Source organism: Daucus carota, chromosome 4 (genome assembly GCF_001625215.2).
Source record: "Daucus carota subsp. sativus chromosome 4, DH1 v3.0, whole genome shotgun sequence".
NCBI lineage: Eukaryota > Viridiplantae > Streptophyta > Magnoliopsida > Apiales > Apiaceae > Daucus > Daucus carota.
The window spans coordinates 24,078,733-24,101,905 of record NC_030384.2 but is presented as its reverse complement, the minus strand read 5'-3'; the positions used below and the strand labels follow the sequence as shown (position 1 = coordinate 24,101,905).

The following is a 23,173-nucleotide window of genomic DNA, read 5'->3' as shown; positions in this document are numbered from 1 at the left end:
AACCTCACTTTCAAAAATAGTTGCTATAAATTTCTGAGGCCATTCAGTCTTATGAAATACCACAGCGTCACCTATACCAAAATTTCCCGCCTTGGCAAACCTATACCAACCTCTATCGAAATACAGCTTCCCATTTCTCCACAATAACTTCACCAACCATGTAATATTTCTGAAAGAAAATTTAACCGATTCCATAGATTCTACAATTCCCAGACTTTCCCAATCAGATCTTTTTAAAACCTAACACAGGTGACACACACTGTCAAAATAGGAAAGGATAATCATTTTAAGAAACTTGGAGAGTAAATTACCTTATACACTTCAGTCTTACGTATATGTTTCTTCCCAGGAACAACTTCACAAATGCTTCTACCACTGTGGTAGACGTTATAGGACAATGTGCCACCAAGTTTGTCAACTTCAATTTCTAAAGGATTAAGAATACATCCTTCCAAACCTGTTGCTGTCTCAGAGTTCTTAAAATAGTTGTAGTTAATCTCCACACCGTATGGATTAAAAAATTTTAGATTAAAGCTTGGGCCACCAATGTAGTCAAATACGATTAAATGATAGGGTTTTATACAATAAAAGGTCATCAGTTTTTCTACCCCTTCTACCCACTGCCGGTCTTTTCTATAAATACCGTTCCATACCACACCGGGTGGAACGTGTAATAGTAGCCTTTCCGGCAAATTCTGACCTTTTCCAACACAAAACTCTTCCGGTAGTTTCTACAGCACGAGAATACCAACAGTCAACAGAGTTCCATGCAATACAGAAATCAAATTAAACAAAAATAAAGCAAAATACATACCAATACACCGAAGATATAGTCCGACACAAAGTTCGGACATACAAATCTAACTTCTTCATCAATATCCATCTCTGATGATCCTTTTAACATAAAAAAGTACAACACAACAAAAACCCTAAGGACAATAAAGTTGAAACAATAAAGATTGAGGCATTAAAGATAAGCTTCCAACTTGGAACTGTTTTGACGCTGGAAGTAGAACCGAGAAGAGATCCCGCCGATGCAGCCATGCAGTTTATAACTAAAGCTTTTTTTTCAGTAATGACAAATGAAACTAAAACGAAAGTAAAAAACTGCAATAACTACAAAAAGACACCAACCAAAGTGAGATGGTGTCTAATCAAGTTTTATGGGCTCAAAAAAAATTTAATGAACACCTACGCTGCAAATTGAAACGTAGCCAGGTACTTCGTTAAAAAAAAAAGGATGACAAAAAAAAAGGTATCCAATAAACTACATAAAACATTTCTCTTTTTTTTTTTATATTTTAACAATATTCAATTATTGTACAAGACAATATAAAATTCAAAATAATCTAGACCCATCACAAAAATGTTAAAAACCTATGTAGTTCGAATAAAAATAAAGAAATGAAATAGAAGTAATAGAATACTTTCATTCATAACCTAATAGAAGTCTTTCGAAACAGCAAATTAAAATTTATTTGAATGCTTGAATAACTTAATTTGCAAGTGCCAATTACATTTTATTTTTTGTAACCTTAACACTATTTAACACTTTCAAGACGAAAAATAAATACATCCAATAAAGAAATTTTTTAATTTCATTAACACCGTAATAAATTATTGTACAAAATAGCGTGCTATACTACAAAATGTCCAAATCATGCTTTAACTAATATTAAAAGTTAATTAGGTTATTCAAAATCAGAAAAAAAAAACATTCTACAATTTTTATAATAGGAAGATTAAAACAAAAAAAAATATTGTCAAAAAGAACAAAATAAAATTTATTGGAAATATAAATCATATTTTAATTTTAGTTTCTACTACAGTTTTAACAAAACACACTATGTGACACGACAAATTAATATTCTTTTACGGATAAGGTGTTTATAAAAAATTTATGTCATTATAGTGAATTTTGTGCAAAAATAAATCATTTGTAGCTTACCGACAAAATAGAGATTTTAAAACTTCAAAATACGTTTTCAAACATCAAATATTTCAGTTTTACCAATACATATTGATACATTTGGTCAAAAATGGTTGTTTGCCGGTTAAAGTAAGCAAACTTTCATTAAATCTACGAACAAATTTATCAATTGAAAATATCAGAAAAACATGTCACTGGAATGAATTTTTACTCTACTTTAAGATGTTGATTTCAGTTATGAAAAATAATTAAAAATTGACTTATATTATTTACAAAAAAATATGTTCATTTATTTAACATAAATATAAATGTGACAATTAAAATAGGAAGGAGTACGTACTATAAAGCAAATACATTCGTTCAAACTCAACATGCTGCATACTTTTACAATAAAATTTAACCTTACTCATTGTTTTAAGTACATTTTATACGGACAACAGCTCACTCCCAGTACAGTACAACAATTGAGGCTAAAATGGTAAACATAATGTACTCATTCCTTCTCAAAGAAGCTTGCATTAGCTAGGTCACAGAGGTACATCATACATCACCTAAAACTTTCTTTCAGTTTTAACACTAACGACCACATCTGCATAACACCGGTCGCCGCCTTACAGCATTGAACAGCCCTCATAAATTCTCAGCTCTCAAGCAAACAAAAATCAGGTCAGTCAATTCAAGCTTTAAAGTTCTAAGCCTTTTAATTTGATGTTACTGTTAACTGCATAAACTTGATAGCTAACACCGTGTCAAAATTAGGTCTTCCAAATGAAACTTAACAAGTATGATTCCATCAAGGATTTAACCCCAACGCGCTTCGATTGGATATGTAGACTTCGGTTACAAACAAAATGGACATCAGTGGACAAAAAAACCAAAGAGATTTGGGGTTTAAATATGATGCTCATCGATGACTCAGTTAGATTTCTTAACCAAATTCACTTTTATGTTTAAAAGCTTTTCAATGGTTTGCTAAATTATTTTATTTTCATGTGCTATGTGTTCAGAACTACCGCATTCATGCTTTCGCAAGTACAAAATTCTGTAAAGATTTGATTAACCAAATGAAAGAAGGAACAATTTATGTTCTAGCTAATTTCAAAGTTAAAGATTATGTGGGAGATGAGACTTCACGTCCTGTTCGAAACAACAAACATATTTATTTCACAACACACACAAAATGTGAGAAGGACGTTGGAGTTGGCTTGCGAATTGAACAACATGCTTTTGATTTGTTCTACTTTGGAGAAATGCTAAAACTGGCTCAAGACAATCGGTTCTTAATAGGTAAACACTAAAATAACTTCCTAATGTTTAAAAGCAGATAATTTTTTGACTTGCTTCGAATATAGATGTTGTTGGACAGGTTCGAAATGTTAGAGGAAACATAAAATCAACCAAAACTGACAGTGAGAAGATCCTCACAAAATTTGAACTGTTTGACGGAAGGTATAATTTTTGCATTTTTAAACCAACGCGTTTTTTGTACCATCAAAAAATATAACTATTCTTATAAAATGTTCCACAGGCAAACTCTGGATGTCACATTCTTTGATGCGTTTGGAGTGGAATTTGAACAAAAATTGAGATTGGCTAAGCAACAGGAAGTCGTTGTTGTGATTTGTGCAGCAAAAATCTCACTGTATGAAGGTATGTGACAGTTATTGCAGTCTTAAAAATGTGTTTTCATAACTACTACATTTTTCTTAACACAAGAGCACCTAACTTGACAAACTATCCAGCCACACGCATACACTACAACCCTTCACATTATTGTATGAAAACACTGGAGAAGAGGTACAGCGGCATTCACATCTATCCTATGTTTTTCACATTGGAATATGGAAATTAAATTGTAAAATATGGCAGGCTCCAAGAGCCGGCAAGTGAAAAAGTATTGTCGCCAGTTCCAGAAGATATAAACTACCCGAGTATGACAGTGACACAGATAACAACATTGGCAAAAGACTCAAGCGAGGTTTAATATGTCCTCATTCTACTTGAATAACATATAGCTCTTATGATTGACAATATAAACAACATTTTACAGTGAAAGGTTAAGTGTAAATTGAAGGTCACAAAAGTTGAAGAAGGTGCATCATGGTTTTATGCTGTCTGTACTAAATGCCCAAACGAAATCTTGAAAGAACAAGGCATTTTCAAATGCACAGACTGTAACAGAATCATACCATATCCTGACAAAAGGTCTTATGTCTACATTAAGCAAACACATTGTAGTACTCTCAGAATTAATATCGGTATTAATTTTTTATACAAAAATTAGGTTTCGGATTTGCACTTTGTGCAGCGATAACACGGGGTCCATTGCGATAATATTTCATGATGATGAAGTTTGTAGGATCCTTGGGAAGACTGTATTCGACATTGAGGCGGAGGCTATACAGGTATTCTATAAACCATGCTCATATCCTTTATCAATTACTAAACATTACTAATTAGTTTATCTACTTTTCAAAGGCCAAGATGGAGAAAAAATACCCAGCACTATTGAAAAGTTTTGAAAACAAGGTTTTCATCATCACTCTCCAAATTAGCTGCAACAACCTAAAAAAAGGTTCCAGGGTCTATGATGCTTACGAGATTGGTGACAAAATTGAAAGCAGAGCAAATTTTGACCCAGAGGAACAAATGCCTTCGGACTTACCTTCAGCAAGTACAGTTAACGTGAGCTACTCTCTCAATTCTTCTCTACGATTAATTATTTCCTCACAAAATTTAACAATTTATTCTTCCTCCTGCAGTTGAAAGAGGATGGTGGAAATACACCAAATACTGGAGTGTCTTCAACAAAAACAAGGGGAAGGGTCAATCTTGAACCTGTGGCATTTGATGCAGTGGGAGAAATGCCGCCAAAACAGCAGCGTAGAGAGTAGTCAGGTCTGGCAGAATCATAACAAACTTTCAATCAGAAATGAAAACTATAAACTCACAGTTCTTTCAACTTTACGCAGGACAGACTTCAGAAACCATACTTTTGCAAGTGGAAACAGGATTCATTAATGCTTCATTTTAAATATCCAGACTATCCACCTTATTTCAGTCCTGTTACTGGAACTATTTATTCTTATTCGGTTTGAACTCTCCTGTAATGTATTGAAACTTATGTACCAGGATACTGTATCGGTCTGCAAGTCTGTATTAACTTTGTTCTACCAACCTTATTTCGTAAAGACTTGAATGCCTACCTAAAACTGAAGTCTTCCACAGAAGCTCATTATGACATTAATGCTGTATTACTACAATATATGCCTTTACAATAACCTGGGTATATATTACAAGTCCTCTCATTTCAACTTCAAATTGCATATTCTCTAACTTTGTCTGCAGAAAATGGCACACCGGTATGCAGTACTTTCAACACTCAAGCCAGAAACAAATGAATGCAGGCTAAAAATCAAGGCAAGAATAACAAGGTTGTGGCGCGGAATATCAAAAACAGGAGAAGAATTCACATGTTTCAACATTTTGCTGCAAGATGACAAGGTATGGCATCTAAGTGTATTTCAAATGCAACAAACTAAATTCACCTAACTTCTCATTATCTGTTTGCAGAACAATCAAATGCATGCTTTCATTCCGGCTGTCTGTGCTCATGATCTCGAATGGAAAATTATTGTTGGAGGTGTTTATGTTATATCAGTTTTCACAGTGCAAGCATACCTGAGTAGTGATAAATTCAGGTGTGTTCGTTCTCCAAACCAGTTGGTATTCTCCAAGAACACTAAAATAATGAAGATTGAAGAAGCTGGATCAAAAATAGCAGTGGAATTCTTTGACTTTTATGATCACAGTGAACTAAAACCACTTGCTAACCAGACAACATACATGACAGGTGCTATCTGTTTTGATTTTGATGAATTATTTTACAATGGTTGACATATTCATACTTTTTCTAACAACTTCATGATAACAGATGTTGTCGGAATAATAAGAGATCATAAAATCCTACTCAACGATATAACTAATCGTTTAGGACAGCGTCAACAGCAAGCAAAGTTCGCAATAACAGATGGGAGGTCAGATCTAAACTGAGAAATTAGTTTTACATTTGTCTTATTTATCTTTCAGTTTTGAGACATTAACAGTCTTGCCACAGATCTAACATCAATGTCACATTCTAGAACAAGTTTGTTGAACAATTTGTTAACGCCATCTGGGAACAGAAGGAAACTCCAGTCATTATCATCATCGCAGCATGTCGAGTACAGCTTTGGAACAGTAAGTAACTGCTTGACTGTTTCCCATTACTTATTAAATGATATCTTCATACTTTCTACCAGCTTATATATCTATATGCCACAATCCAGATGAACCAAAGGTAGGAAATGTGTCAGGCACAAAATACTACCTCAACTATAATCACCACAGCGTTAATCAACTAAGAAGAATGTAAGATTTACTTTCGAACTAGGTAATTCAACTAAATGTTTACCTAACTAGAACTATTAACCAATTACTCATTCCATCATAGGTTAACTGATCCGGAATTTGTCAAAAAAGTTATGAATTCTACAAAATCAAGAACAGCAGAGCTGTACACTGTCGAGGCAATTAAGTCGTTGGATAAAGAATTTGTTGAGGTCAGTAAGCAAGTAAAAGTTATACATGCCAGCAGAGTATAAGTATATTTCAAATCATTTTCCCATTTTTGCCTAAATAGGAACAAGTACTTGCACACGTGAACATTGTCCAGGTCGACACAAGTCAAAAATGGTTTATCCGAGTCTGTACTTCCTGTGATTCTGAGACTGAACCATTTGAGGGTATGGAATGCTGCCCAATCTGTCAGAGGATTGTCCCATATCCAGAGCTAAGGTCAGCAACAAAAAATGCTCACAGTTTTCTTTGTAAATTACATTGTATTCTATTCAGTTTAGAATTTACTTAACTCCTGCAGATTTCGAATGGTTGTTCTGGCTTCCGATGCTACTGGCTCTCTCCAAATCATACTACGTGATCGGGAGATAAGAAGCCTTATTGGGAAAAGAGCTCGGGACATTGTACCTCAGGTTATTTTTTTAACTATACATCTCTGATAACCAGGACTATAATTCTAATTCATAAAAAATAGCAGGATCAGAGTTCAGCACACTTGCCACAATGCTTCAAGAATCTGGCAGGCAGACCATTCACTTTCAAACTCGAGATAACAACTGCAAACATCGGGAACCATAGTGCACTGTACTGGGCAACAAATGTTTGCAACGGCTTCAAGATGGAGGCCACGCAACCAGAGCAGCAGCAAACAACAACACAAGACATACAAGCAACAACATCAAACTTTCAGCAACCTTCTGATCTTAATCCAGGATCATCTACCATCACCAAAAACTAAGGAAGTATCAGACAAATGCGGATAACATATTACGAGTTTTCCCAGCCAATCAACTGTTAACTTTTGATATTACTATTTCTTAACAGTTTCAACTAATTATGTTATGTTAACAATCTATATTACAATGCTTTCTTTTGGTTGTAAACAATAGTATTCGTATGTTAATGGTTTCCTTTATCAGTTAAATTTTTTTTTAATTTTAAAGCCCTGCAACGCGGGCATCAATACTAGTGGATATATTGACTATATAAGAGACTATTAGATGATACCAGAGTTTCAAGTCAGCTATCAGGATTGTAAAAAACCTGTGTGAATGACATCACACTTGAAGTGTGTATTTAAGTGAAGTGTTGGAGAAAACAAATATATATTAACTAGCTTTCCAACCACGGGGAGCTTTAGATAGATCTTTTATATTCAATTTGATTGTTTATTTTTATCTATAATGTTTCCGGGCATTATACTCTGATTAAGGTCCTTGAGATATATAACTCCTTCGTATTTTTATTTTAATGATAGGTTAGTAAAATATAGTTAATATCGTTTAGTTATTTCATCCATCCTAACATGTGGTCGAATGATCGGTTTTCTTGGACTACAGTCAGAAAATATATATTTTACCTAGGCTAGTTTCGAAAAAATTTCTTACCAAAAGACATATCTTACTTGATTTTACAAATGGGTTGGGCTTAATTTGTCCTGGGCTAAGTTATCCGCCATGACTACAAGTCTACAAGGACTATTGTCTTGATAGGATATGTGCTGGTTGTTGCTTCGGCTGCCATTTTTTCGACATGAGATGGTTTTGTTGTTGTTTGAGTTGATATGATTGGAATTAAAGTTGCCAAGGCTTTTCTATATTGTCACCTCTTGCATAAGTTTTATAATCAGAGTTGATAATGCTATGTACCAAGCTAATGTAGTTGTCTTGAGCTGGTGATTATATACATGTGTTTATATTAACAAGAATGAAAAGTTTTGACTATAGAATTCAGTCTACTTTCTTTGCGATCTTTATCATAAATAATTAAAATATATTCATATTTCACGCTCAATTACTTAAATTACTTATTATTATTAGAAATTTCCATATTTTTTTTAATGTAATGAGCCTATCCTCTACTCTCTTCATATTCTAAAAAAAATATATAAAAACCAAACGATTTTTTGAATAGATATATACATATTGTCATACTCCAACTGTTGTTTTGAGCAATCGATCATAGATGTATCACCATAACAACCTTCATCATCGAATCAACAGCATGAAAATCAATACCATCAAAATCCCCCAGATCTAGAATCTCGGACACGATGAACAGTAAAGAAAATCAAAATCAAACTCTCACATAAGGAGAGACCAATCAAACCCCAAATAAATTGGGAACTTATTGAACAAAAGTAAAAGATGAACAAAGACAGCTAAAAGATCTCCTTACAAATTTTATATACTTTTTTTCATTATATTATTCCCTCAATCTATTTCGTCCAAGTAAACATAGCCTAAGTGATTTATCTATCAATTCAGAATTTATATTATAAATATTTTATAAATAAGGCTTTTTAGTCAAATTCGATCAATAAATCAGTAAAAAAAAATCAAAAGTTAGCTAGGAATTTTTAAATAAATGAAAATTTTATAGAATAGTAATTTTGCAGGTAATTATTATATGTATGTCACTTTGAATCTCTCGTTTCTCCAATATTATAATATTATTAAATTGAATTACAGCGAAAATTACTCCACTCATCTTCTCATACAACTTTACCGAATTCTTTATTATTATACAATTCCAATATTTAATAGTCAACTTGTAACATGTAATTTCGTACAGTCCAAAATATTAGGTGGCTAAACTTAAGAATTAGGACGGTTTGTACTTTGCAGTTTTGAATGGAAAAAAAGTGGTCGCAGAGGCGGGGCCGTTTGGGTTAACTTAAAAGAAGTGACTTCTTACTTATAGTAAAGAAGTAAATAAATTAGTAAGGTGTTTGAAAAAGAAACAAAAACTGTGAGAGAAAAGCTGGCATTTTTAGCTTCTCCTTAAAAGTGCTTCACTTTTTTACACAAACAAGTCAACATAACTCAACCAAACGGGCTCGCAATCTTAGGGATCTCAAGTTTTGAAGGTGGAGGGTGAGGAGTTGGGCTGGGCCTTTGTGCATCAACAAGACAACAACTAATGTATGTTCTGATAAATTGTAAATCTTACATGATGCAGGAATCATATCATTGTGAATGTTGCAGAACATACAAATGTAATGGATATCGAATATATAAGAGACTATTAGATGATACCAGAGTTTCCAAGTTAGCTATCAAATTATATAGGGTTATAGACACACGTGTAGATGACATCACACTTCATTTTGTGTTTGGGTGAGGTGTTCGAGAAAACAAATATATTTATTAATTTTTAAAATTAATTTTTTTACATAAATATTCAACTATGTCGAATGATATCGAGTTGAACCACAACCGGCTGTGTGTGATCCGTAATGATGTTATTATCTTTTCTGTTAGAAATTTAACGTAGTACAGCTAATTCCTGATTTTGAAAAGAATTTGATATAGAAGAGATGAGAATGAAAATAGTAAAGTCACAAAAGATTTTGTAAAACATCATCCAAACTTTAACTAGGATGACTTTATAATGTGTATAGTTATTAATTGTGCCGATCATCGATTTACATAAAAAATTTAAGTTTATTGTTTATTAAAAATGTAATATCTTTTGATTATATTATCATCTTTTTAATATATTTATATAAATTATTATTGTTTGCGTAGAAAATTTGTTATAGTTTGAATTTTGATTTTCTCCTAATTCTTTTCAAATATTTTAATATGAATTAATTTCAGATTAATATGTTTTATTTTTAAACAAGCAATATGTTGTCTTATGATTTCTTAAAAAATTGAAAAAAGTATTGGACACCGCAAAATATAAGTTAGCTTGTTGGATTTTTAATTTATAATAAAATTTATAAAAATTTTAATTCGTAATTATTTTAGACATAGATTTTTTTTTTTTTTTGAAGAGTATTTTAGACATAGATAAATGTGGGTGTAGGCCCTGGCAGTCACATTAATTAATAATATGATCCTGAAAGTTACGATAGGTTAAAATGGTCCTAATTGTCACGGCAAAACGTCACTTAAAATTCCGTTTATAGTGAAACGTCACTTCGGTTAACGTTTATATTTTTTTTTCTCTTAAAAAAAGCCAAGACGCAATTGCGTCTAACGTTTTATCATTGTTTTAAAACTACAGAACATAAAACGTGGTTTTAACCAACGTTTTACACATTTTTTAATTGTTTTGAAAAATCTAAAAAGCCTGGCATGAGTTTAAACGGCGTTTTGCTTTCAAAACAGCGCTTTAAGCTGCGTTTTACCTCCAAAACGCAAGTTCAAGAATATTATTTTTTTAATTAATTTAATTTTAAGATAAATAAATCATTCTAAAACTCAATATAAACCCTAAAATATTAAAAATTATTAATCAATATTTTTAAGATTAAAATTTTAATTTGGTTCCTCGGCTTCAGGGCTTTCGGCCCTTCAGCCTCGCATTAATTAGGCTTTAGGCTCGAGGGAGTAGGGCCTACCGACCCTACACCCTCAATCCTAAACCCCAATTAATTTACAATACGAATTAATCATTCTGTAACCCAAACCTAAACCCTAAATGTTAACGATTGTAAATTTTTTTATTCCGCCGTATTCTCGGCTTCAGGGCCTTCGGTCCTTCAGCCTCGCATTAATTAGGGTTTAGGCTCGAGGGAGTAGGGCCTATCGGCCCTACACCCTCAATCCTAAACCCTAACCGTCGGGTATTTTAATTTTAAGTATAAATAAATCATTTTAAAACTCAAAAATAAACCCTAAAATATTAAAATTATTAATTTCAACTTTTTTTATAGATTAATATTGCCCTGTAAGACACACCAAAACATTAAGCATGGCGTCTGTATTATGTAAACATAATGGTGAAACGCGGGTCTGAGTAACGTTATTAGCTTAATTATAAAATATATTAAACATATGAACGCCACTTCATATGGCGTTTGGGGTGGAAAGTGTTGAACGTTAGTTGAAACCACGTTATAGAGTGACAATAATGGCCTTTATTTAATCCAGTGCTAATGGGGGGCATTTCAAACCGTAAAAATGCCACTGGAGGCCTTTTCTCGATAAATGTTGTATGCGATGCAAGTTGGATTTTATTTCAATGTAGCATTGATAATTATTTGGCAAATTAATACAGAGGTCTAATCAAAATTTTACGCTAAGCAATTTTAATTCAAAACTAATTTATTACCTATTTTATTGTATTGTATGAAAGAACATGGACAATCAATCTAAGGTTGGTGGCTTGTAGTGGTTCGACAAAAATTCCAGAAAATTAGAAAAATAGAACGGACCGATGTGAGATACGCCACCTACACGCCCATCGCTTCTCCTTTATATAAGTATATTGATTGATTATTCATCTATCGAAATTCTACTATTTGTTGTAAATTTCTACTCATAAGAAAACCGCGATGAATATCAGAAAAGGACACATGCATGTAATAGACAGCATTAAAAATAAATTATCCTCTCATAAGATTTATCGACAAAGGTGACATAGGGTTTGTCAAACATAATTTTATATGTAAGTTGAGTACATTGAATTCATCAGAGCCCTCAGCCTTCACTCGCTATCGGCATATATAATTAAAAATAGACACTTATACCTAACTTAATTCTGAAAATCATTTTGTTAGTCTCACATTCTCTGAATGGTATATATTGATAAATTATGTTATTCCCTCCGTTTCAAATTAGATGTCCACTTTAAAAAAATCACATAGTTTAAGAAAAGTGGATATTCACAAATTAAGTGCATTAAATGATCAAAATATGTGGAGTGAGATTGATCTAGAAAATATAAATAAGGGATATGTGGAGGAGAATTGACTTTGGAAACATGATTTTGTATTGAAAGTTGAAGTGGACAAGTAATTTGAAACAAATTTTTTTTTTGAAAGTGGACATGTAAATTGAAACGGAAGGAGTATCTTTGTATACAAAACATTCGGACAAGATTATGTATAATATGATTAAAATTTTCGAAATTAAAATATAAAAAAATAATTCAGAATCACAGTAGCTTAGCCACGATTGCAACAGAAAATATAGGACATTATTCAATGTCATTGACTTTGGTAACTGTAGTATTCTGGGAGGTTTCTAAACAACGTTTCTACAGATTTGTGATTCTTTTTTGTGACTAATGATTAAATGTTGTATGCGATGCAAGTTGGATTTTATTTCAATGTAGCATTGATAATTATTTGGCAAATTAATACAGAGGTCTAATCAAAATTTTACGCTAAGCAATTTTAATTCAAAACTAATTTATTATTTATTTTATTGTATTGTATGAAAGAACATGGACAATCAATCTAAGGTTGGTGGCTCCATTTTTTACGGAGTTCAGTGTGTACCATTGTTTTTTTTTTTTGTAATTAATAAACCATGGCTTGTTATTAACTACTAGCCTTTAACCCGTGCGAAGCACGGGCGGGTATAGAATTCATATTAATTATAATTTAAATTTTAACATCATCTTATTAGTATTTTAGTATTAATGAATTAGATTTTAATCAGATTATATTTACCAACTGATACATTTTTTGGACGACTACGAATTATACCAATATCGGTTTATTGTAATATAGTATATAAATAATATATAAATTATATTTAAAAGAATAATGGTGGAGTTTTTTTTATCTTGTATTACATCACAAGTGTTTGTAATTTAAACGGTATAAAACTCTTTAATATTGTAAGAGTAAGAGAAGTCTACATGTGACCGACTTGTAGTTATAAAAGAGATGACCAAACCAAAATTTTGTACGACTACAAATTAAACCCATGTTGGCTTATTATATTATAGTATAGATTACCACGTTCTTTGTCTTTATCATAATCTCATGAAAGGCTCCCATTAAATCAAATTTTGTACTATATGAATTTAATTAATAATATAATTATGTATTTCTTATTTATATGAATTTTGAAATATTGATCGGAATTCTAGTATCTTCCAGTAAATGAAATGATCTGGATAAAATAATAAATTTAATAATAAAATTTTAGTATTTTATTTAGAAACTAGCATAAAAGCCCGTGCGAGGCACGGGACTCTAGTTTTTGTTGTGTTTTAAATAATATTCGTGTGTCATCATATTATTTCGAGCATAACTATTACGTCTTTTTTTTAACAGAATATGTAAATATGAAATGTAACATTTACAATCTAATAGCATTGATATATAGTAATAATATGTACTATATTTAAAAAAAAATTATGGATCAAAAACAACATTTGAACTGATTTTTTTATATTCTAATTCGTTAGGATATAGAGGCCACTACCATATTATCTACATGTTCAAAATTATATTCGAAATTAATCCTGAAACTTTTAGAATTTAAATATATTATACCTCATTAAAAAGATTTGTAATTTATTGTTAAAAATTATTAAATTATTTCATCCAATATGAAAACTTGTTCTTGATATGTGAATTACGATATCCTAAATCATGATTAGATGAAGATGTGTGGTCCGCGTTGTTTTATATTTATTTCTCTTTTTTTGAGCGTACGTTTGTGTAATAGTTAAGTGATATATGATAGATAGACCATCAACACATTCTTTTATATCATATGTTGCACACACCTTGTATAAATAATAATTGAAACATATATTGTATGTAAAAGACCCTACCCTTTATTATAAAAGCATCAATTGAACTACTAACCTTATAATTGTACCCGAAAAATTTCGGCACGTTTGATGTAGCTTACCCTTTTAATTTTCATATCAATTATATAGTACTTCAATGTCTTATATATTTTTTTGTTAATTTAAAATATTAGATGATTATTACTTTGATACCGCGTGTTATAATATTGTCTTGTTATAAAATATTAATTTTTTATCATTAGTTTTCTGAGTTTGTTGATTAAGACTTTTAATGATTTTTCATGTAAATGTTATAAACCAGATCTCAAATAGCAAAAATAGAGTAGATGTCAGTTGGGCACCATGAAGTTCATAAAAATAAGAAATTTTTAGTTTAATTAGTCGTATAGTTACTTTTTTAGTTTTGTGCAAACTCACATTTTTAAATATTTTGATACTCTTATTTATTAGGGGTGAGTAATGTAGTATATCATGTTCAGTTGTTAAAGATCAAATCAGGTGTTCGATATTCTGGATTATGAAAAACTATTCTTGTTCTATTCCCGTTTAATCAGATATTAGTTTTCACCTTATCGCGTCGGATTATCCATTTCAAAATTAATTATATTTTATTAGTTTAATTTGTAAATGATTAATTAATTTAATTATAGTTTGAATCATTTTATTTAACTCGTATGTTATACATTGATGGATGACATATTAAAATTATAGTTTTAAGACTTTAATATATATATATATATATATATATATATATATATATATATATATATAGGCTCATGATCAAATAGAAACCACTTTTAAAATAAAAACTAGAAACCAATACAAGTTAGTGATATCCTCAGTACAATTTAGTGATATTCTCTTTACGATTTAGTGATATGTGTTGCACGAATTAGTGAAAACTTGCGGAAACTGCCCAGAATTTCTGAATCTGTTCTAGTTGCCGATTCAGGTGGTGGTTGCGGTGGTGGAGATAATGGAGGTGAAGGTGGAGATGGAGGTGGTGGACATGGAAGGAGCCTTTAGCTTTGTCCGGCAGATTTTTGGCAAAGATCTGGAATTTAAATCGGTATTAAGCTAGATATACGGTACTGTAGGTGAGGAAGACCGAGGTGGAGGTGAGGACGAAGGTGGAGGTGGAGGTGGAGGTGGAGGTGGAGGTGGAGGTGGGGGTGGAATGGAAGGGGCGGTGGAGGCCGGAGGGGGGTTGGATTTGGTGGTGATATAAATAATGGAGGCCGACATGGAGGTGGTGGCTATGGAGGGTCGGGCGGCATGGAGGTGGAGAGAGTAGCAGAGACTTGGCGGGGGTGGTAGGGTGAAGCTGCCGGAAGTGGGGTGGAGGGTTGGTGGGTTGGAGAAGAAGAAGACAGAAAATGGGGTTGTTTGAGAATTTAGTGATATTCTCTTAGAAATTTAGTGATAGTTTCTAGTTTCTAGAATAAGGAGGTTTCTATTGGAGTAAAGCTCTATATATATATATATATAACTTATTTCTCTGTGTTATTTTATTTTAAGCAAGTAAAATTTATAACTCAATTCTTTTTAGTAGGTCTCGTGAACACGTTTTATTATTATTTGGTTGACTTTTGATTAACAGCATAGAATTTCCCTAAATTCACCTTTGTATCACAAGTTATAATATTTCAAATTCATATATCACCAAAATCACATCATTTAGACATATTTTCTAACACCAAATTTGATGTCTTTGTCACTATTCTTATATCTATAAAAAACAAATTTCAGAAAGATTTGGTTACACGTCGAATTCTGAATTCATAAGTTTAAAATAAAATGTAATCTAAATAAAAATATTCTTTCAGTTATCTTATTTCATGTTCTTCAAAATATTGTAATCTCTTTATAAGTCATCTTTTATAATTAAAAAAAAATATGACATAGTCCATGTTGAAAGTCCATCAATTTTTCCTTTCAAAGATGCTCACCGAAATCTTAGTTTTTGTGCTTATTTCTCACATTCATGAATTAAATTTCTCTATATTGTATCGGCACTCGTTTAAAGTATTAAGTTAGATTTGTCCAATTTTATTCAAATATGAATTATATCCATTTTTTAAAGTCTGAAACATGGCTCGAGCCCAATTGTTCAAATTCTTTTTCAAATTTAAATTTATTACATAAGTAATTAATTTATGGATATTAATCTATCATGTAAAAAACATATGAGACTTACCTAAAATAATAACTTAACTCAAATAAATAAATATCGAAAAGAATATAAATACAACAGTTTTAATGTATGAGTTTAATGCTTTTGAATAAAAAGATTAATTGCCCTGTGTAGCTCAAGTGGTTTGAGTGGTGTAATTGTAATGAAGAGGTATTGGGTTTGAGTCCCATGAATAACATTTTTTTTATATGTACGAGGAGGAGTTAGGTTCGGAGTTAGGCTTTAGGTTCGGAGTTAGGCTCGAGTTCGGAGCTAGGTAATTTATTTCCTCTTTTTTATATGTATGAGGAGGAGTTAGGTTCGGAGTTAGGCTCGAGTTCGGAGCTAGGTAATTTATTTGCTCAGGAGGGAGGCTTGACACGAACGTGTTGGGCTATTATATATACTAGCCTTTAACCCGTGCGAAGCACGGGCGGGTATATAGTTCGTAATTTATTATTTACAATTTTAATTTTAAAATCATTTTATTAGTATTTTAATATTAATAGATTGAATTTAATTAAATTATATCATTCGACTGACTATATTTTCTCCCGATTACTTGAAAATGGACAAACCCTAACAAATATATATATATATATATATATATATATATATATATATAATACATTTAATCCGAATTTAGTACATGTAGATTTAAAAATTAAAAAAATCAGAAAATTAAAATCTTTTCGAAACATAGACGATCTTGTAATACATTTGAAAGATTCAGTAATCTAATGAATCGAATTTCAACATGATTCTATAATCTTGATTTTTTTGGCAACATAAACTTTTAAGATTAGAATTAGAAAGAGTTATGTAATGTGTGGTGTTTATATTGATATTGAACACGTTAAAGTTAAAAAGAGTTATATAAAGTTTTTTGTTAAAAAAAGATATTCGAAATTATTATTTATAATTTTATTTATAACATCATTATAATTTTTTAATAAAATATTATATGATAAGGTAGTGTTAGGAGTGTTTTTAGTATTTGAAACTGTTTAACAATGTAAGACTAATAAACTTCACATTTGTAGACTTGTAGTACCAAAAGGAGAGTACCAAACCAAAAAATATAACTAAAATCTAGGACTACAAATTATACCCATGTTGGCTTATTATAGTATAGTATAGATAAGTAGATAGAAGTACGCCCCCCCACCCAAATTAGTCTATCGATTCTTTTATTAAAGCAAAAAAATTTGTGCTTTCAGTCTACTACTATTAAAATATATACAAATAGCTTTTCATTTTAGTAACTAAATGCAAATAGATTTTATTACCAAAGAGCATCAATCCACATTCTCCTTTCACTTTGTTTGATAAATATCATCTGATACAGAATATAAAAGTAAACCTCTAGTTTATGCACAATATTGTAGTTTGATCGTTTTGAGAACAGCAAGATGTTTTGTCTCTGCACTCTTAAATCAACAACATTCCTGTTTTGAAACAGGGTAATTGCCCACTTGGGATTCAGTGATTTCCAATGACAAATCCTCTGTATATTCCCTGCTAGCAAGAATATCAGATATCATAGGATGGTTCTGACAGGGTTGCACTTCTCTCGAATATGATCTTGTAATTTCTTGAGCATTTGCTTGCAGCTCATTTTCTTGATTGCTCGAGTTTCCCATGACATCGAAAACCTCATTTCTATGAATTATGTCAGGGTTGTCTAGAACTAGAACAAGATCATTGGACATTGTCACTTGAAGTGAAGACACATTATAGTGAGTGACAGAGGAGTGGCCTTGTGATGACAATGGAGTAAAGGATATCACATTGGCACGACACAACGGACAATTTGGATGAGACCTTAGCCAGGTATCAATACAAGGCAGGTGGAAAGCATGGCTACATTTTGGCAACAATCTCAGACTCTCATTCTCTTGAAATTCACTTAAACAGACAGCACAATCAGCCCCATCAATGAGTCCATCACCTTTTCTATACTTGCATACTGCGATGGACTTGATGAGAGACTCGCTCAATCCAACTTGTTGATTAGGCTGCATCTGGCCGTCGTTTATTTGAGTTGGCTGAACTTCTAGTGCATTACTTGGGATTTGATCTTGATCACCATCACTGGCTTTTTTGCAATATTTAGAGATGATGGTGTAGTAACTCACCAGTAGAAACGCGCTTCCAAGAATTCCAATCACTGCTATGATGAGAGGGGAGAAATTTGGCGTTGTGTCGCTGTCGTCTCCATTGTAAAAGGGGGGAGGTGGTGGGAAGATTATGTAGCACCATTGTGGACAATATATGCTGCAAATGCCTTGTGTACAGTCTCTGTAGCTGTCATAAGGTGGCCAATTAGTAGCCGGATTCGAAGCCATGCTAATGTCTTCTATATCAGCACCATTGAATCATTAACAATTCTCTCTATGTAAAGAGCAAAAGAATTCAAGCAATGGAGGCAAAGGAGATGAGGAGGTTGTTTGATTCTTGATATATATTCTTCCTTAAGCTTATTTGCTTTAACTTTAATCTTTAGTCTTTACCTTTAGCTTATTTATTTAGCATAATTTTGATTTATTTATTTATAGATTTGATGGTTTGTTGAACAAAAGGAGCAGAAGATGTTGGTGGGGTTTGGTTGAAATGGACTAATCCAAGTTGGTGAATATGGATGTATTTGAGTGCATCACATTCAAGTCTAAAGTCTAAACCAACATATGCTAAGAACATATCTTGCTTTGCCACATATTAAAGCAAGTGTCACAACTCACACCTTGTTTGCAACTTGATAAGGCCTGAGGGTGTGTTTGGAAATAGTATAGATCTTACTTTTTCTTTAGTAGTAGAATGAGTGACTTGTATAACAAGCCCTAAGGAGGCAACTATGCAAAAGAGAAATAGAAGTGGGCACTGATTTGTATCTCATGACAAAAGTGTCAAGACACCACATCTTTTGTTGTCTATGTTTGTCTGCAAATAATTGTGGGATTTCATTTTATTCATAATTGAAAATTATAGTTGCATGTGTTCTTCATGTATTGAATATCATCAATAAACATTCTTGAAGTTCAGATATTTTGAAAGGAAGGGCATCTTAAGTTTAGTTCTGCTCCCTTCTGCAATATACGAACATTTATCAAGTACAAGTATCTGTTAGATTAAATATTCTAAGCGATAATTCTGTTAAAAAAGTACTTGGATAAGACATAAATTCCAACAATGTAAAACTTCTCATCAAAACAGAGACTAATCTGTAGAGAACTCAGGTCCCTATCCTAGATGATTCAACTGCATTTAGTTTACTTGTAACCAAGACTAGAAGTGTGGCACAAGAAGTCCATGCTTAGGTGGGTATTTTATCTGACTGTTATCTTCTCAAGAATATAAGGTAGTTTGCAGAAAGAATCTGGTAGTTCAACTTTACACTTTATATAATATATACAGGGTCAGGTCCACAACAGACGTATGTTGCAGCATATCATACCGCGCTTAATAAGTGCGGTACGGTAATAAGTGGACCCCGTAGTCACATACCAAAATGACTCGTCAACCATAATCGTGGTACTTTATGCTGCAACATACGTTGGTTAGATGCTCTGACCCATATATATTTACGGTATAGATCAAATAAAAAAAAATGTAGGTCAATAGAAGTTTTAATTATTAGAAACTCAGCCTGTACATTTAGTTAGTGTGATTGCTATGGTACAGCTTGTCACACATTTGGAAAAGTGTTAGGTCACCAAAGAATCTCTTTTCCCTTTTTCTATTTGTTAGGTCTGCAAAAGAAGGGACCAAACATTTCCATTATACTAATATGCTTGTACTTCACATCATGATTTAGAAGTAAAATTATATACACAAAGCTTTTTCTTATAGTTAACCCCTCATATGCTCCTACTTATTATGAGCTAAAGTGTATTCAAATCTTTGATTAATTTGCTTTTCTTACTCAAAATCTTTCATTAATTTACTTTTCTTTTACCAGCCTACAAACTCAAGTGTAAGCTGAAAGCCTTGAGTCATTTTTTTTTTACTTTAGTCTTGTCTTTAAAGAATGACTACAGAACAAAATTGGTGTAGATTTTCCAACATATTTGAAAGAATGACTATAACTTGTCTCTGTCATGAAAGAAGAGGTTATTAACAAGTTTTACCAGTTTTCTTTTAGTTTATCCTTCAATGCATCCATGGAAAATGTAACAAATATTAGGAGACATTATTTAGTGTTTAGTGGTACGAATTAGACGGTTTAAATTTCAGAGTGTTTCATCTTGAATTTTAGGCCTATGGACTCTCCTAGCTAAAACATGATGCATGTGTTTGCATACAAATTGAGATGGAACATCACAACAAAGCCAAACCTGTAGAATTAAATTATGCATTTACAAGCTAAGATAGAGAGATGATCTATGGTTACAAGCTTCTACATAATTTTATTCCTTAAGAACTTCTAAATTGATCTTCAATGTTGCTAGAGGGATGCTTTTGTTCAAACTGAGCAGCCTTCTCAGCAGCCTTTTTAACATGATGGTCCATTTCAGCTTCAGCTTCTCTCGCTAGATGGACCTCATGAGCTACCTCAGTCCGATCTTTCATTTTTTCCTTCTCAGCCTGCAAATTTGAACATTGTTATTTTACGATTACATGTGACTATAAGCCGTCATGGCACAAAAAAGGTGCAACCCTCGGCTGATACAGCGGGCACAAATTAGGGAAGACATTTCATGGCGTAAATATTTAAATTAGATATCCCTATATGCAGGTTCAGACCATGAAATTAGATTTTCTAGTAAAAGGCTAAAGCCACAGTCATAGAAATTTTTACGAGAGCATTGTTGTATTGTGCACTGCATAGAATGGACTCAGAATTACAACATCTCGCAAGTTTCAATCTTCTGAATTTTCCCTCTCAATCTTAATATTAGCACATAGTTGTTATTCGTTATATGTCACCTTTTCCTCCTCTTTGGTTTCAAATTTGCGACTTCTTGATTCCTTGAGACTTAATAACTTTCCCTTGATGGCCTGCATTTTTGTTTCTGCTTATCTGATATCTGTTCCGTAAACTCTTAATTAACAACCAAATTGAATATAGGATGTTGAAACAAAAAATTTCTGGGGACAATACAAGTTCTTCACCAGATATATAAACAGAATACTATATATAGACATTGAAGTTTTATCTGACTTCCATTTGATGGCTAAAACGCATAATTGGCAAATATAGAAGTGAATAGTATTTATCCATAGACCAGATGAACAAAATTAGTGAGAAAGAATATAATGCAATAACATCCACTAACTATTTTAACTATATGACCTGGACTGTTTGTTTATGCAATAATATCCGCAAACTATTCTTTGGTGTAGGAGTGAACTATTCTGGTGCATTTTCTTTACTTGATTACTTCAGCTTGACCAATGATCCTAAGTAGAACCTAATGTGTATTTTGTTACGCAGATTCTTGAAAATATAAGCACTTATTATATAAAAGGAACAAAGTTCAGGTAAAACGGATAATGTTCAGAATAGCAGCTTAGCGGCACCTCTGCAGGGTACAAAATTGGAAGAAGCTAAATGCTGATGTAAAAAAACAACAGAAATTAATTATTTTAGATATAAAAGATATTAATTTATATGTAAGTGACTATTTAATTTTATTTAAAAATATATTGGTTATCTTGAATTTTATTTATAAAAATTATGTTTTTTTATTGGTCACCTAGATCGCATAAACAAGATATTGACATGTAAGACCAATTTTGACCGAATTTTATTCACCATCTAGGACCGAATTCGGATGACATCGAAGTTCGACACCAATTTTAAAATATTAATTACAGGTTACAATTTTATGTAATATGTGATCGTTATACAATAAAATGTTAAAAATTATATATTATTTTTGAAGGAGAAAATAATATATAATTTTATTAATATACATGTAAAACACTAAATTAAATTGGGAAAATAGATTTTTTTGCCACCCAACTTATTATTTGTTTAGAAACCTACCACTGAACTATAATTTTTTTCTTTTTTGCCACTAATGTTAGGTTCGGATTTTTTTTTTTGTCACTAACGTTAGGTTCGGATTTGATAATTAACATTGTGTTATTCTTTTTAGAGTTAATTGCATTTGGCACCCTTTTGATTTCAGCATGTTGCACATTGCACCTAATAGTTTTGGAATAAACACTATGCAGCCCCTTACTTTTAACCTGTAGACACTTTGCACCCTTTCCGTTATCTTCTGCCGTTACCGTTAACTTTTGAAGGGGTATTTTGGGAAATTTTATTATATTTAATTAAAATCAGACTTTTATTTAAATTTCCCGACCATCTAAACGATATTTTTCGGAAATTTATTTTTCGGTAGTCTGCAATATAATAGTGATCTGTGTCTATATCTTTATATGTAGTACTCCATATGTGTCCTAGGTAGTTTATCTTAGAGGACGAGAGTACGGATTTTTATAGTCAGAAAGGAAATCTCAAAATTAACTTATGGAACTACATTTATAAAAAGTGGAAACCTTAAAATACGTGACAGGTAGTGGTAAATAACTATAAAGTCAAGTGATACTATATATTTGTGAAGTCTTAAAATAATTCATAAAACTAAATTTTTTAGGTTCTTAAAATGCCTGTTAAACTCTCATACTTCAAGGTAAACTAGCTAAGGGACATATAGATGACTGTATATAATGTTATAGACACATATCATATCACCATAATATTGCAGACTACCACTATGTTTTTATAATGCTTAAAAAATAACATATTGTTAATAATCAAATCAAAACATAACGTCAGTGACAAAAAAAAATCCAACGTTTTTTTAAGGAAAAAAACACCAACATTAAATTTTATACAGAAAAAATAAAATAAAATAATTTTTAAAATTTTTTGGAGTCTCAAAATGCGTGTCCAACTCTCGTCCTCCAAGGTAAACTACCCGAGACACTAATAT

At 31.8% G+C, this 23,173-nt stretch overlaps 3 protein-coding genes across 5 annotated transcripts; 2 read left to right on the top strand and 1 right to left on the bottom strand.

Moving 5' to 3' along the window:
* Positions 1–1,834: 1,834 nt before the first annotated feature.
* On the top strand, positions 1,835–5,142 carry LOC108217057 (uncharacterized). 3 transcript variants are annotated; one of them, XM_064092617.1, is made up of 11 exons: positions 1,835–2,596; positions 2,690–2,848; positions 2,938–3,217; positions 3,283–3,379; positions 3,459–3,727; positions 3,800–3,908; positions 3,981–4,135; positions 4,215–4,335; positions 4,409–4,615; positions 4,693–4,828; positions 4,908–5,142. In XM_064092617.1, the coding sequence occupies exons 2-5, from the start codon at positions 2,699–2,701 to the stop codon at positions 3,586–3,588; spliced, it is 657 nt and encodes a 218-aa protein (XP_063948687.1). In that variant the 5' UTR covers positions 1,835–2,596; positions 2,690–2,698; the 3' UTR covers positions 3,589–3,727; positions 3,800–3,908; positions 3,981–4,135; positions 4,215–4,335; positions 4,409–4,615; positions 4,693–4,828; positions 4,908–5,142. The 3 variants fall into 3 exon arrangements, with proteins under 3 accessions (XP_063948687.1, XP_063948685.1, XP_063948686.1); XM_064092615.1 differs by having other exon boundaries at positions 4,903–5,142; XM_064092616.1 differs by having other exon boundaries at positions 1,835–2,848; positions 4,903–5,142.
* A 1,256-nt stretch (positions 5,143–6,398) lies between these two features.
* Positions 6,399–7,333, top strand: LOC108217055 (uncharacterized). The gene is made up of 3 exons (XM_064091409.1): positions 6,399–6,766; positions 6,849–6,960; positions 7,026–7,333. The coding sequence occupies exons 1-3, from the start codon at positions 6,717–6,719 to the stop codon at positions 7,284–7,286; spliced, it is 423 nt and encodes a 140-aa protein (XP_063947479.1). The 5' UTR covers positions 6,399–6,716; the 3' UTR covers positions 7,287–7,333.
* A 10,191-nt stretch (positions 7,334–17,524) lies between these two features.
* On the bottom strand, positions 17,525–18,735 carry LOC108217737 (RING-H2 finger protein ATL52). Its single transcript, XM_017390616.2, has one exon. The coding sequence runs from the start codon at positions 18,572–18,574 to the stop codon at positions 17,663–17,665; it is 912 nt and encodes a 303-aa protein (XP_017246105.1). The 5' UTR covers positions 18,575–18,735; the 3' UTR covers positions 17,525–17,662.
* Between the last annotated feature and the right edge of the window lie 4,438 nt (positions 18,736–23,173).